This window comes from Podarcis liolepis (genome assembly GCF_965112155.1).
Source record: "Podarcis liolepis genome assembly, chromosome: 2".
Lineage (NCBI taxonomy): Eukaryota > Metazoa > Chordata > Lepidosauria > Squamata > Lacertidae > Podarcis > Podarcis liolepis.
In genome coordinates this window covers 121,244,136-121,257,778 of record NC_139555.1, presented here as the reverse complement: position 1 = coordinate 121,257,778, position 13,643 = coordinate 121,244,136, and the positions used below count along the sequence as shown (strand labels likewise).

Here is a 13,643-nt window from a genome sequence, read left to right as displayed (position 1 = left end):
GGATAAATTATGTCTGCAGGGCAGGCGGCGATTCAACCGGTGAAGCTTTTCCTACTAGATGCGCGGAGATGCAATGGGCAAGCTTCACCAGTTGGATTTTGTCAGGCAGCAGGAAAAAGTAGGAGGGAGTTTCCTAGGGGTGAAAACACACACTCTGCATCTGGCTAGTGCATTTACATTCCACTTTTCGATTTATTGCCATTTTGAGAAAAGAAACACACGTGTCCGCCCGTCCACACGTGCTTCTTGCACAGAATATCAGGGAGGTGCGTTTTCACACCCGTCTGGGCACACGGCCGCCGCCGCCGCCACGGATGCAGCAGAGACGTCGACTGAGCACCGGGGAATCGTGGAGCTGGTAGGGCACCCCAGAGATCCTGTAGTCCAACCCCAATACTCAACGACCTCTCTCGCCTTCTCTCACCATCAGCGTGCAGGGCGTCCCTTGCACGTGCGAATCCCCCCACTTGCCCCGCCCCGTAGCCTCGATCTGTGCGAGGAAGGCCTTGTACTCTGCACATGCTCTGGACCACTCTTGCCATCGCGATTCTTCTGCATGCCGGAGGGTTAACACGCGTTCATTCATTCATTTAGAAATGTGAGCCTCGGCATTGGCAACAGGTTCTGGAGCGGATCCCCGGAGGATCAAGTGTCCAGCACGCTCCGGAGAGCTGGCTGCCAGTAACCTGAGCGCTGGGGAAGCGGCTTGGGATGCCTGAAGACCCAGCGCCCCATCCAGAGGCAGCAAAGGCGGCCTTGGCCACCGCCCCACCGCGCCCCATTCAGAGCCGGACGGCGACTTTCTCGCAGGTTAAAGTTTAACGCGAGGAGGGGCGCCCTCTGGCGGCCGCGAGCGGCTCCGCAGGCAGCAGCGTCTCCTGTCACTTTCGTTCTCGGTCGGTTCCCGCGGAAGAAGCTGCAGCGCTGCGGGTCGGGGGCCACCATGGACCACCGCGGGCCGCAGAAGATCAGCATCGGCGTGAGTATCTCTGCGTGTGTCCAGGTCGCGTGGGGGGTGGGGTTTGCCTAGGATTCGCAGGAATCCAAACGCCCCTGAACACTTTTTTGGGGGAGGGTCGCTCCCCCCAAATAGGGGGCTGGATATAGATGGGTAGAGGGAGAGTGAAATCGGGGAGGGGGCTTAAGGTACATTCACCCGTTTCATGTTAGGAAAAACGGAGGCAGGAGGGCAGTTTTGCACCACCAACAGTCACGGATCTCGCCCACACTTTAAAAAAAAAATTAATTTTTTTGCCCATACTATTTTACTAAATTGGTGGGTTCTTGCAAGGCAGAAATTGTTTTCAGAGTGAGGCTCCTCCCCCTCTAATCCTATTGGCATATTCGCCTGTCAAAGTACATCATTCTTCCTCTTCCCATATCCCCTACAGAATAGTAATAGAATCGCAGAAACGTAGAATTTGTAGACCCCAGGGAACTCAGCTAAAACACCCATGACAGATGTCCTTGCAACCTCTGCCTGAAAACCTCTGGGGAAGGAACAGGCACAGCGGTTTGCATTTTACAGAGGAGAAACTGAGGCAGGGAGAAAAGTTTTCCCAACATTAAATGACTTATCTGTTAGAATCATAGCTGTCAACCTTCCCTTTTTTTGCGGGAAATTCCCTTATTCTTGCGCCGTTTCCCGCTGCTATCCCGGATTGTTAGATATCCCGTAGACTGTCCCCGGGACAGGTGAGGCTGCTGATCCCTTATTTTCAAATCTGAAAGTTGACAGCTATGGTTAGAATTGGTGTGATCTCGCCGGGGCCAAAGCTCTACCCACTAAGGCCAGGCATAGGCAAACTCGGACCTCCAGATGTTTTCGGGACTACAACTCCCATGATCCCTAGCTAACAGGACCAGTGGTCAGGGATGGTGGGAATTGTAGTCCCAAAACATCTGGAGGGCAGAGTTTGCCTATGCCTTCACTACACACATTCCCCAAATGGATGAGAAGCAGCTGAGATCAAAGTGAATCAGCCCAGAGCTGTGTGCAGTGAACAGTTAATATTCCCCCCAGATTCTATGATCTGTATCAGTTAATTCAAACTGAGGACCACCCCCATTATTCATATTTATATGAATAATATTTGAATATTTATATTTGCATAAGCTTTTCCGGTTTGGTTGGTGAAACAGCCCCACAATTTAAACACAGCCAATAGCTACCTCACCTCCAGACATTGTTGCACAGAGATCTATGCATTTGGGTGGTACCCCTATACATGGAGGTCTACCTGACAGTAAGTCCCATTGAACTCAATAGGATATTAACAGGAGGTTAATATCATCTGCCTTTTACATAAGAAATATTGTAGCAACAGGTACAACCGGCGAAACAGTTTCGTACAAAACAGATGCAATCGGGAATAAAGTTGGCCGTCTTCTGTGCGGATGTGCCAGCCAATGGATTTCGCTCCTTTGCAGAGGCAATGGCGGATAATACTGCATATAAGACAGATAAGCAAGAAATATGTAGTTTAATAGGGATGCAGGTGGCGCTGTGGGTTAAACCACAGAGCCTAGGACTTGCTGATCAGAAGGTCGGTGGTTCGAATCCCTGTGACGTGGTCAGCTCCTGTTGCTCAGTCCCAGCTCCTACCAACCTAGCAGTTCGAAAGCACATCAAAGTGCAAGTAGATAAATAGTTACTGCTCCAGCGGGAAGGTAAACGGCGTTTCCGTGCGCTGCTCTGGTTCACCACCAAAAGCGGCTTAGTCATGCTGGCCACATGACCCAGAAGCTGTATGCCGGCTCCCTCGGCCTGTAAAGCGAGATGAGCACCGCAACCCCAGAGTCGGTCACGACTGGCCCTATGCTGTTTAATGGAGAGGGCGGTGTTATGGGTCTGCCCAGGTCCGGCTCCAGGTCTGAGGGTCCTCTGCTAGCCGCCCCTCCCTGTCAGTGGGTTTCAGGTGGGCTCCCCTAGATGCGTGGTTGCACTCTTCAGCAGCCCTGGGCGGCTGCATCTAGCCCCCTTTTCAGTTTCCCACAATGCCGCAGAGTGATGTTCTGCCAGGTGCATTGTGGGAAACGTAAGGGCATTTCAGCCACCTGATGCTGCCTGGGTGGGGGGAGGAGGAGGAGGGACCCCCCCATCAGCATCATTAACGAATGCTAGAAAAAAATGAGGTGCGAGGGGCATAGTGGTATTCAAATAAAAAGTTTCTTCCGCGTTGGTTCCATCTCGTTTGCCCTGCTGGATGTCAAATAATAATAATAGTAATATTTATATCCCTGCAAAATGGATCTGTTAATAGGCCCGAAAGAGAAGAAAATAAATGATCCATGGTAGCACATAGCTACCGTATTTTTCGCCCTATAGGACGCACTTTCCCCCCTCCAAAAATTAAGGGGAAATGTGTGTGCGTCCTATGGCGCGAATGCAGGCTCCTTGGCTTCAGCGATAGCAACGTGAAGCCTCCGAAGCGCAGAGGGAGCGCTCCCTCCGTGCTCCGGAGGCTTCGCGTTGCTTTCGCTGAAGCCTGGAGAGCGAGAGGGGTCCCTGCGCACCGACCCCTCTCACTCTCCCGGCTTCAGGGATAGCTGCCTGAAGCCTTCAGAGCGCAGCGCGAGTTCCCGCTGTGCTCCGAGGCTTCGGGTTCCTTTTGCTGAAGCCGGGAGAGCAAGACTCTCCTGGCTTCAGCAGAGAGGGAGAGCTGCGCAGCGCCCCTTCAGCCCAGCGGGAGGAGAAATGGAAGGGGCTCCGTTTCTCCTGCGGCTTCGCTGAAGGGGCGCTGAGCAGAGAGGAGGAGATTTTTTTTGTTTTGTTCTCCCCCTCTAAAACAAGGTGCGTCCTATGGTCGGGTGCATCCTATAGAGCGAAAAATATGGTATGTCTTTTGACTCGCATCTTCACTGCTGCAAGATTGCAAAGCCCGGCTTCCTCTTTAGATTTAAAGCCAACCAATTTCTTATTATTATCATTATAATTTTTATTAAATGTTCTGTTTTACCGTTTTAAATACTCATTTTACATCCTTAAAATATCTCTGACTTCCCTTCTTCTCTTTCCATGGTTCATTTTACGTATCATAAACCCCTGCATCTTTTACGAAAACTATACCATTCAGTATTCCATTATTGCATCCACCGAAACTTACTTACACTGTTGAATTTCTTTTAACGCTGCCAGCGTTTTCAGCTATACACACGTTATTTCCCATTTTCCAATAAACATTTTCCAATCTTCTTTAAAGGTATGTTTGAAGCAAATGTTGGAAACAAGAACCAGCAGTATTTTATCCTCTCTTCTCTACAGTAGCCTAACAATAAGAATAATAACCCTGCTCCATTTAGAATCCAGCTGTCTCACTGATTGTACAAGTGTAAAACTATCAGTGCCAGAGGGCCAGGGTCTCCGAGCACTGATGAAAACCCTACCCTCCATTTCTTCTCCTTTGCAAAAGATCTCCATGGAGTCTGCTTCCCTGGGCAAATGGGGCCCTGCCCCACCAGCCTCCACCTGCCTACCTGCTAGTCTCAGTATTGCCCTTGTCAAACTCAATGGGGAGGAGGGACAAGCAACAGACTTAGTTGGTTCTGGCGCCACCTTCTGTTCGGCTCCTGGCCTGCTGCCCTACTGGTTCCAAGGGGCACCAGTAACCCCTGAAAAATTCAAGAAAGACTCCCCCTTGTTATTTAGGGGAATTGAATTTAATTCTAAATTATATTCCGGAAACGTGGGAGATTAGAAGGAGTCACACAAAAATGGATGTACCATGCCATATTAGAAACAAAAAAACTTGCTTTGATGAACTGGAAGAGCTGCAAAAAAATTCCATTGAGCACATGGATTGATAATATGGACAGACTAGCTACATACGAACGAATTGCATGTCGCAAATGAAGAATGGATAAATATGAAGAAATCTGGAGGGAATATTTAAGTGATAAGGCGGACAGTGGTGGGAAGTAGGGGAGGAGAGGTAGGGAAATATTGTTTAAAAGGTGTTTTGTTGTTTAGTCGTTTAGTCATGTCCGACTCTTCGTGACCCCATGGACCAGAGCATGCCAGGCACTCCTGTCTTCCACTGCCTCCCGCAGTTTGGTCAAACTCATGCTGGTAGCTTCGAGAACACTGTCCAGCCATCTCGTCCTCTGTCGTCCCCTTCTCCTTCTGCCCTCAATCTTTCCCAACATCAGGGTCTTTTGCAGGGAGTCTTCTCTTCTCATGAGGTGGCCAAAGTATTGAAGCCTCAGCTTCACAATCTGTCCTTCCAGTGAGCACTCAGGGCTGATTTCCTTCAGAATGGATAGGTTTGATCTTTTTGCAGTCCATGGGACTCTCAAGAGTCTCCTCCAGCACCAGAATTCAAAAGCATCAATTCTTTGGCGATCAGCCTTCTTTATGGTCCAGCTCTCACTTCCATACATCACTACTGGGAAAACCATAGCTTTAACTATACGGGCGGTATATCAGTATTCAAATCTGAATTGTCAAATTGTGTTATTAGTGTTACAATGGTTTTTGTTTTATGTGTCTTTTGCAGTTGTTGTTTGTATTGAAAAAACGATTAATTTTTTTAAAAAAAAACCAAAAAAACTCCCCCTTCTTTCCCCTTCTGCAGACAACCATCATGGCCGTGGAGTTTGACGGAGGGGTGGTGATTGGCTCTGACTCCAGAGTATCTGCAGGGTGAGTGCTGTGCGTTTGAGAGAGGGGGGAGTGCTTGTGTGTTTGTGTACACCTGTCTATAATGTCTGGCCTCTCCACCCGATGGTGGGGAATCGCAGGGCAGTGTAACATTTCCGAGGCTACTTTTCTGGGAGGGAGCTTCCTTCCTCCGAGATGCGTATCTCTTCGTCCAAACGAGGCCTCCTTGAATGCGTGATGGAAATCCACCTTCCACAGGACTAGCTGCTTGTCCAGTTAAATGGCTGGCTTCCAAAGTTGGAGCCACGTGAAGTGTGCCAAGCCGTGCATGAGAGCCAAAATGCCCACCTCTGATTTCCTCTGTTGAAATATTTGTGGGATTTTCTAGAGTTGTGGGAATGTTGACTTTTGCCACTGTAATGTCTCTCTCTCCTTTCACACTGTGCCTTTGACATCTCCTCCCAGGCAGTCCGTGGTGAACTGCGTCTTCAACAAACTGGAGCGGCTGCACAGCCGAATTTATTGTGCCCTCTCTGGCTCGGCAGCGGATGCCCAGGCCATTGCGGACATGGTGAACTACCAGCTAGAGCTGCACAGGTGAGCACTAGTGTCAGCTTCTCAGGTGAGGGAGGGGGCAGGCTGCCAGCCACCTTACACAGTGGCCAAGCGTCACCTTAGCTCGGGTGAATTTCAGGGAAACCACTGCAAAAACAAGAGAGGGGACGTTCCATTTTAACAGCAGTTTTGGCAGAGCATGGGACTCTTAATCTCAGGGCTGTGGGTTCGAGGTCCACGCTGGGCAAAAGATTCCTGGGTTGGACTGGACTCGATGATCCTCATGTAACTCTGATTCTATGACAGGTGGGTGGGACTACCCACTTGTCAATCATATGATTGACAGGAGTGTTGTCCACCCAGCCCGCCTGTCACAGTTGGCTGTCAGAGACGGGGGGTCTAATAAAGATCTGGTCTCCCCAGCCAGAAAGTTTCTCCAACCTAGAGTAAACGGCAAAGAAAATTGGCTACTCCTATTTTTTTTAAAGAAAGAAATACTCTGAGCATGTACAGTTTCTCATTTTAAAGTGCAGCACCATAACTACTACAGTGATACCTCTGGATATGAATAGAATCCATTCCGGAGCCCCGTTCGCATCCTGAAGTAAACGCAACCCGCGTGTGCGCATGTGCGTGTGTCACAATTCGCCACTTCCACACATGCGCGTGATGTCATTTTGAGCGTCTGCGCATGCGCGAGCGGTGAAATCCGGAAGTAACATGTTCTGTTACTTCCGGGTCGCCGCGGAGCACAATCTGAAAGCGCTCAACCTGAAGCAACTTCAACCCGAGGTATGACTGTACAGGAATAAAATGGAGTTTCCTTCTGTTTTCCTTGTGCTCAGCACCTTGCTTGGACACAAGTATAATTTTGTTGTAAAAGAAAAAGAGAGTAATATATATTTTTAAGGAAAAAAATACAGTGGTACCTCAGGTTACATATGCTTCAGGTTACGTACGCTTCAGGCTACAGACTCCGCTAACTCAGAAATAGTACCTCGGGTTAAGAACTTTGCTTCAGGATGAGAACAGAAATCGCGCGGCAGTGGCAGCGGGAGGCCCCATTAGCTAAAGTGTTGCTTTAGGTTAAGAACAGTTTCAGGTTAAGAACGGACCTCTGGAACGAATTAAGTACTTAACCTGAGGTACCACTGTATAAAGAAAATGAGCGTCTGGACTCATGTGGCTATAAACATGTTTTAAAAAATAAGAATAAAGGGAGGGTGCTGTGGTGACCAGCCTCAATGATTTGCTCCCCCCCCCCAATTTTGCCATTTTCACCATTTTCTGCTGCTTTCTAGATGGTAATGAGTGGGGTGGGGGCTGGGTCTTGGCCCTGAGGTCTAGCCTACTACCAGCTGCAAGCCTCAAGATGGCAGATCCCATCTTTAAGCCACCTGGCCATTGATTCAGAAGTTAGGTGAACTCAGCCTGGTTTCTGGAAGAAACAAGACAGTTTGTTGGTGCTGAACCGCCCTCTAGTGGCCAAAGCAGGAAGAGGTCTCTGTTCTCTCTTCTCTGTTATCACCTGATTTCCCAGAAAAGGAGACTCCAGACTCAGCCGTTAAGGCTGTTGCTTTTACGAGATATCCTGCAGCCAATCAGAAGCCGCACCTTTGTTTTCCAATGTTTTGGAAGTCAAACTGACTTCCGGAACAGATTCCGTTCAACTTCCAAGATAGCACTGTACACGTGAAAGGGGCTTGTGCAGACCTCTTCACGTTCAGTGTGTATTTTAAAGTGAAGGGAGCATATCCTATATAGAAATAGCAAGATCAATGCTCTTATTCTCACACGAGAGAATCAGCAGGTTTACGGAGGTGGAGGGGACCCCCAAAATTTGGCAGAAATACGAAAAAAACCAGCTTTTAAGCAGTGATTCTCGACCTGTGGGTCCCCAGATGTTGTTGGACTACAACTCCCATCATCCCAGAGCTCTGACCTTGCTAGCTAGGGGTGATGGGAGTTGTAGTCCAACAACATTTGGGGACCCACAGGTCGAGAAAGGCTGCTTTAAGGGGAGAAAATGTGAAGGGTGGGGGGAAGACACCCCCCCAAAAAAACAGGCCAGTGAGGTTTGAGCATGCTCAGAAGACACAGGTGTGTCTGTGGAAAACCAGGCGGGAGAGGGAATGTGATGGAGTATCTTGAAAAAGGGCATGGCTGGCTGGCTGGCTGGCTGGCTAGAACCCTGAACAGGAATGCACTGCACTGCTGTGGTTTTGTTGCAGGACCCAATTCCCCTCATTTTTACCTAATGCAAGAAAGGCTTTCACACTCGCCAGAAGCTCGGCTCTGCCCTCACTGGTCCTGGAAGGATCCTTTTAAAAAGTCCCATATGCTCAGAGACTTTGCGCCTGTTCATTGGGGGAGATAGGAAGCCCAGAGACTTGTTCTTTAGATGTCCCTTTTATGAAGAGGCACGTAGTGAGACCATCGATCCCCTGCTGGTGAGGCTTGCCGACCTCCCAGAAAAGCAATTTTTTTTTACATTTTCCTGTTAGGCAAAGATCATAAGACCACCTGGATGGTCGACAGAGTCTGTGTACAGATCTGTAGGCGCAGACCATCCCCCAACCCAAACTAGTTCATTAAGAAAATCCCCAAACTCGGTCCCATGGGTGACTCTGGGTCATCTCTCTGCGGTAGCTTATCTTAAAGTTTTAAATGTCTACATGCTCATCGCATAAATTTTAAATTTATTGTTGTACGCTGTTTTAAATGTTTGTTTTCTTTCCGGGAATGTACCCCCAAGTGTGTTTTATAAGCTGGTCTCTGACCGTAATAAATTATCTATCATCTACAGTGGTGCCCCGCAAGACGAATGCCTCGCAAGACGAAAAACTTGCTGGACGAAAGGGTTTTTCGGTTTTTGCGTTGCTTCGCTAGACGAATTTTCCTATGGGCTTGCGTCGCAAGACGAAAAAGTCTTGCGAGTTTGTTCGCTTTTTTCTTAAAGCCGCTTGAAGAGGCGCAGGACCGTGCTTCGCAAGACGAAAAACATTGCAAGACGAAAAGACTCGCGGAACGAATTAATTTCGACTTGCGAGGCACCACTCTATCTATCTATCTATCTATCTATCTATCTATCATCTATCTATCTATCTATCATCTATCTATCTATCTATCTATCTATCTATCTATCTATCTATCTATCTATCATCTCTCTCTCTGTGGAACGAATTAATTTTGTCTTGCGAGGTATCACTCTATCTAGATCTATCTATCTATCTATCATCTATCTATCTATCTATCTATCTATCTATCTATCTATCTATCTATCATCTATCTACCTCTACCTACCTTCCTACCTACCTACCTACCTACCTACCTAATCTTTTGTTCGTCTCCCTGGCAGCTTGAACGTGGAGGGTCCTCCGCTGGTCCTGGCCGCAGCCACTTTGGTGAAAAACATCAGCTACAAGTACAAGGAGGAGTTTTCGGCTCACCTCATGGTGGCAGGATGGGACGCCAAGAAAGGCGGGCAGGTAAGCAGAGAGAACGATGGGCCAGGGATGGTTTCTGGCGTCCCACCTGCTCCACTCATTCTCTGCTACTTTCCAGGTGTACGGGACTCTGGGTGGGATGCTGACCCGACAGCCTTTTGCGATTGGCGGATCCGGGAGCACCTACATTTACGGCTATGTGGACTCTGCCTACAAGCCAGGAATGAGCCGGGAGGAATGCCGCCAGTTCACCATGAACGGTAGCCGTCTAAGCTTTGTCCATTTCAGGGTGGCGGCGTGACAGGGACATTTTTTTTGGGGGGGGGTGGAGAGGTGGAAACAAAGCTGGACTCCTAGAAAGTCTAGTCCCATCTTTACAGAAGGTGCAGGTTTTGACTAAAAATTGGAGAAAAGTAGCTCAGAAAGATGCAGTTTGGAGAACCATTGTTAACCACTGTTCATCGTTGTTAACCATTGGAGAAAATAGCAGTACAGTGGTACCTCGGGTTACAGACACTTCAGGTTACAGACTCCACTAACCCAGAAATAGTACCTCTGGTTAAGAACTTTGCCTCAGGATGAGAACAGAAATCGCATGGCGGCAGCGGGAGGCCCCATTAGCTAAAGTCGTACCTCAGGTTAAGAACAGTTTCAGGTTAAGAACGGACCTCCAGAACGAATTAAGTTCTTAACCTGAGGTACCACTGTATTTCCTAGAAATGGGTTGTGGTTTCTATAGCTATGCAAGTGGCTCCATAAAAGCAACAGGGCCCCGTCTGCACTGGGCATTTAAAGTGCTATGATGCCACTTTAGAATATCATGGCTTCCCCCAAAGAATTCTGGGAACTGTAGTTTGGTAAGGATACTGAGAGCTAACAACTCTCAGCACGCTTTCCAAACTCCAGTTCCCAGACCCCTTATTCCCTCCACAAATCTATAATTCCCAGAGTGCCAGTTACAGATAGGTAGCCGTGTTGGTCTGCCATAGTTTCTCTGTTTTGTGATTCTTGATGTCAGATTTATGTCCGTTTATTCTTTGGCGTAAGGTTTGGCCTGTTTGTCCAATATAGAGAGCTGAAGGACACTGTTGGCATTTGATGGCATACACAATGACAAAACAGAGAAACCAGTAGGAGAACACTTCAATCTCCCAGGACATTCTATACAAGATCTCAAAGTAGCTGTTTTACTACAAAGGAATTTCAGAAATAGACTGGAAAGAGAAGCTGCTGAATTGCAACTCATTACCAAACTTAAAACCATGGAGAGACCTGGTCTGAACAGAGACATTGGATTCTTATCTCATTATACATGACTAAGCCATTTCTCACCTTCTCACCCCTTGCCTTTTCCTGTAAGACCTATTACAGTTGTTAAGAGTCGTCAACAGGCTCATCTCAGCTATCTGCCAATCTCCCATTCCCACCACCCTTCTGAGTAATACCCCTCCCCACCTTCTCACTATATAGAAGGATCTGGCAACTTCTGTTTCAGTGTATCTGAAGAAGTGTGCATGCACACGAAAGCTCATACCAAGAACTAACTTAGTTGGTCTTTAAGGTGCTACTGGAAGGAATTTTTTTAATTCCCAGAGTGGTTTAACAATCAATCCCTGTTCTTCCCAAGGGAACTTTGGGAATTGTAGCTCTGCAAGGGGACTAGAAGTCTCCTAACAGCACTCAGCACCCTTAACAATCTACAGTTCCCATAATTCTTTGGGAGAAGGCTCAACGGTTTAAAGTGCTTTGATACTGTTTTAAATGTATAGTGCTGATAGGCCCTAGCAACAACAACAACAACAACAACAACAACAACTTTATTATATCATCCCCATCCTCAAAGCTTTTTCTACAGCATCAGCTGAATTTCAACGCCCCTTTTCCTTTCTCTTCCCTCTCCTTTCAGCCATTGCCCTCGCCATGTGCCGGGACGGATCCAGCGGGGGAGTCATTTACCTCGCCACCATCACCAAAGAGGGTGTCAAGGAGGAAGTTGTCGTGGGAGACGAGATTCCCAAGTTCTACGACGAATGAATTTGCTCCCCTCCCACCTTTTTTTTATTCCCGTTAGTGGAGGGCAGTCCATTTGGACAAAGGGGCACTGCCCCACCAGCCTTAGTGCGCCCCCACCTCCCTTCCTTCTTATTGACAGCAGCCTGCCTTTGGCTCTGGCTCCCCCTAGTGTTGGCCTCCGTGTCTCCTGCCTTATCAGTCTCAATGTGCACTACCCTCCGCTGACAGTAATAAACTTTGCTAGAGAAAAACTGTGCCCCGTGTGGTCCATGGGACAGAGGCTCTCCACCGCTGTGCGCATGCACGCATGCATGTTCACAGTCGTGCCTGCGCACACTTCTGTGTGGGAATCTGCTTTGTCAACATCTTACGTAATTGGGCTCATAAAGGGGGGAAAGAAGCGAAGTTGGTGTGTCTCCACTGTTTTTGAGGTGCCAGGAATCCTTTTCCACAGCACTGACATATCAGTGGCATGTCAGGCCCTTCATTTGACTGGTGCCTGTACAGAAATTGATAAATGGAGAGCTCTTTTGCTGAGAAAGTCAGTCCTCCGTCTTTCTTCTTGTGCAAATGGATCTCTGTGCATGTGTGTGTGTGTGTGTGTGTGTGTTTCCAGGGTGGATTCCTGCCCTCATGGTTTCTCTCTGCCACAAAACATCCTCACCCTTTTCTCCACAGTCCCTAGTTATATTTTCTCGCTTTCCTGTTTTTTGCGATCCTCCGCTGCCCCCTGCCGGCTGCTTTCTTCCCAACTGAAAAGGAAATCAGGTGATTTCCGAGAAATCATTCAAGGGACCAGTTTAAGCAAGTCAAGTTTATTTTTATTTGTCTATTCAATTTACAATGTTGCAGAAGAGCCAAAACACGAAGGCACAACACACTTGTGATATCAACGACGTTTTACTCATTTTCTTGCCCTGTACATATTTGGAGTCCATGCAGATGATGGAAAGGCAAGAACAACAATGATTTTTATTTATAACAGTACAGTCGTACCTCAGAAGTCGAACGGAATCCATTCTGGAAGTCCGTTTGACTTCCAAAACGTTCAGGAACCTCCTGCAACCAATCGGAATCTGCGATGGACTTTTGGGTTCCAAAGAACATCTGCAAGCCAGAACACTCACTTCTGGGTTTGCGGTGTTTGAGAGCCAAAACATTTGTCTCGCAAGGTGTTGTGACTTCGTAGGTACAACTGTACTTGCTGCCTATTCAAATAGAATATTCAGGTGGCATACGACGAGATATGCGAATACAAAAATGCAATGCAAAATAATCACAACTGACTAATCTCAAATAAATTGAACTGAATGGGCATCCAAAACAGTCTTCAAGGGATGTCCAGAAGGCCAAGGTGAAGAGGCCTCTGCTGAACATCTGCTGGAAGGGCAGGGGACCAGCGACGCCAAATGCCCGGCTCCTAGTGGAGCTCGGTCGGGACAACTAATCCTTTTCCTCTGGTAGATCTCCATGATGGGGCTGGGAGAGAAGGGCTCAGGCAGCAGAACTGCCTTGACACCCGGGGGGGTCTGTAGGGAAGGAGGCAGCCTTAAAGTGTGTGCACCTTAAAGTGTGAACAAGGTGGCAGCCAGACTTAAGACTGGGAGTTGTAACACAATACTGCCAGCTTGCAGTGCAAAAGGAATTTTCTGCCAATGATAAACACGCATGCATGCACACACACAAACCACGTCCCGTCTCAGTTCAGCTCCTCCCCACTGGGCAGGACGCCTGTGGGTCTTTGGCTATTACAGTGGGCTGCTGTGATTTCTAGGCATGGTTGTGAACACTTTTTTTTTTGTCCCACCACTTTCTCTTGGAAAACCTGCTGTGGAAAGCCTGGCTGATGCTTGTTGGTGCTGACCTTTAAAGCCCTAAATGACTTCAGCCCAGTACACCTGAAGGAGCGTCTCCACCCCCATTGTTCTGAGGTCCAGCACCAAGGGCCTTCTGGCCGTTCTCTCCCTACGAGAAGAGAGGTTACAGAGAAACAGACAGAGGGCCTTCTCGGTAGTGGCGCCCACCCTGTG

General features: G+C 48.1%; 1 protein-coding gene across 1 annotated transcript; it reads left to right on the top strand.

Annotated features, from left to right (window-relative positions):
- The first annotated feature begins 830 nt into the window (after window positions 1-830).
- On the top strand, window positions 831-11,864 carry PSMB9 (proteasome 20S subunit beta 9). Its single transcript, XM_083493522.1, has 6 exons — window positions 831-979; window positions 5,574-5,641; window positions 6,065-6,196; window positions 9,513-9,642; window positions 9,719-9,860; window positions 11,507-11,864. Exons 1-6 carry the CDS (start codon window positions 944-946, stop codon window positions 11,632-11,634), a joined length of 636 nt encoding a protein of 211 aa, XP_083349648.1. The 5' UTR covers window positions 831-943; the 3' UTR covers window positions 11,635-11,864.
- Window positions 11,865-13,643: the final 1,779 nt, after the last annotated feature.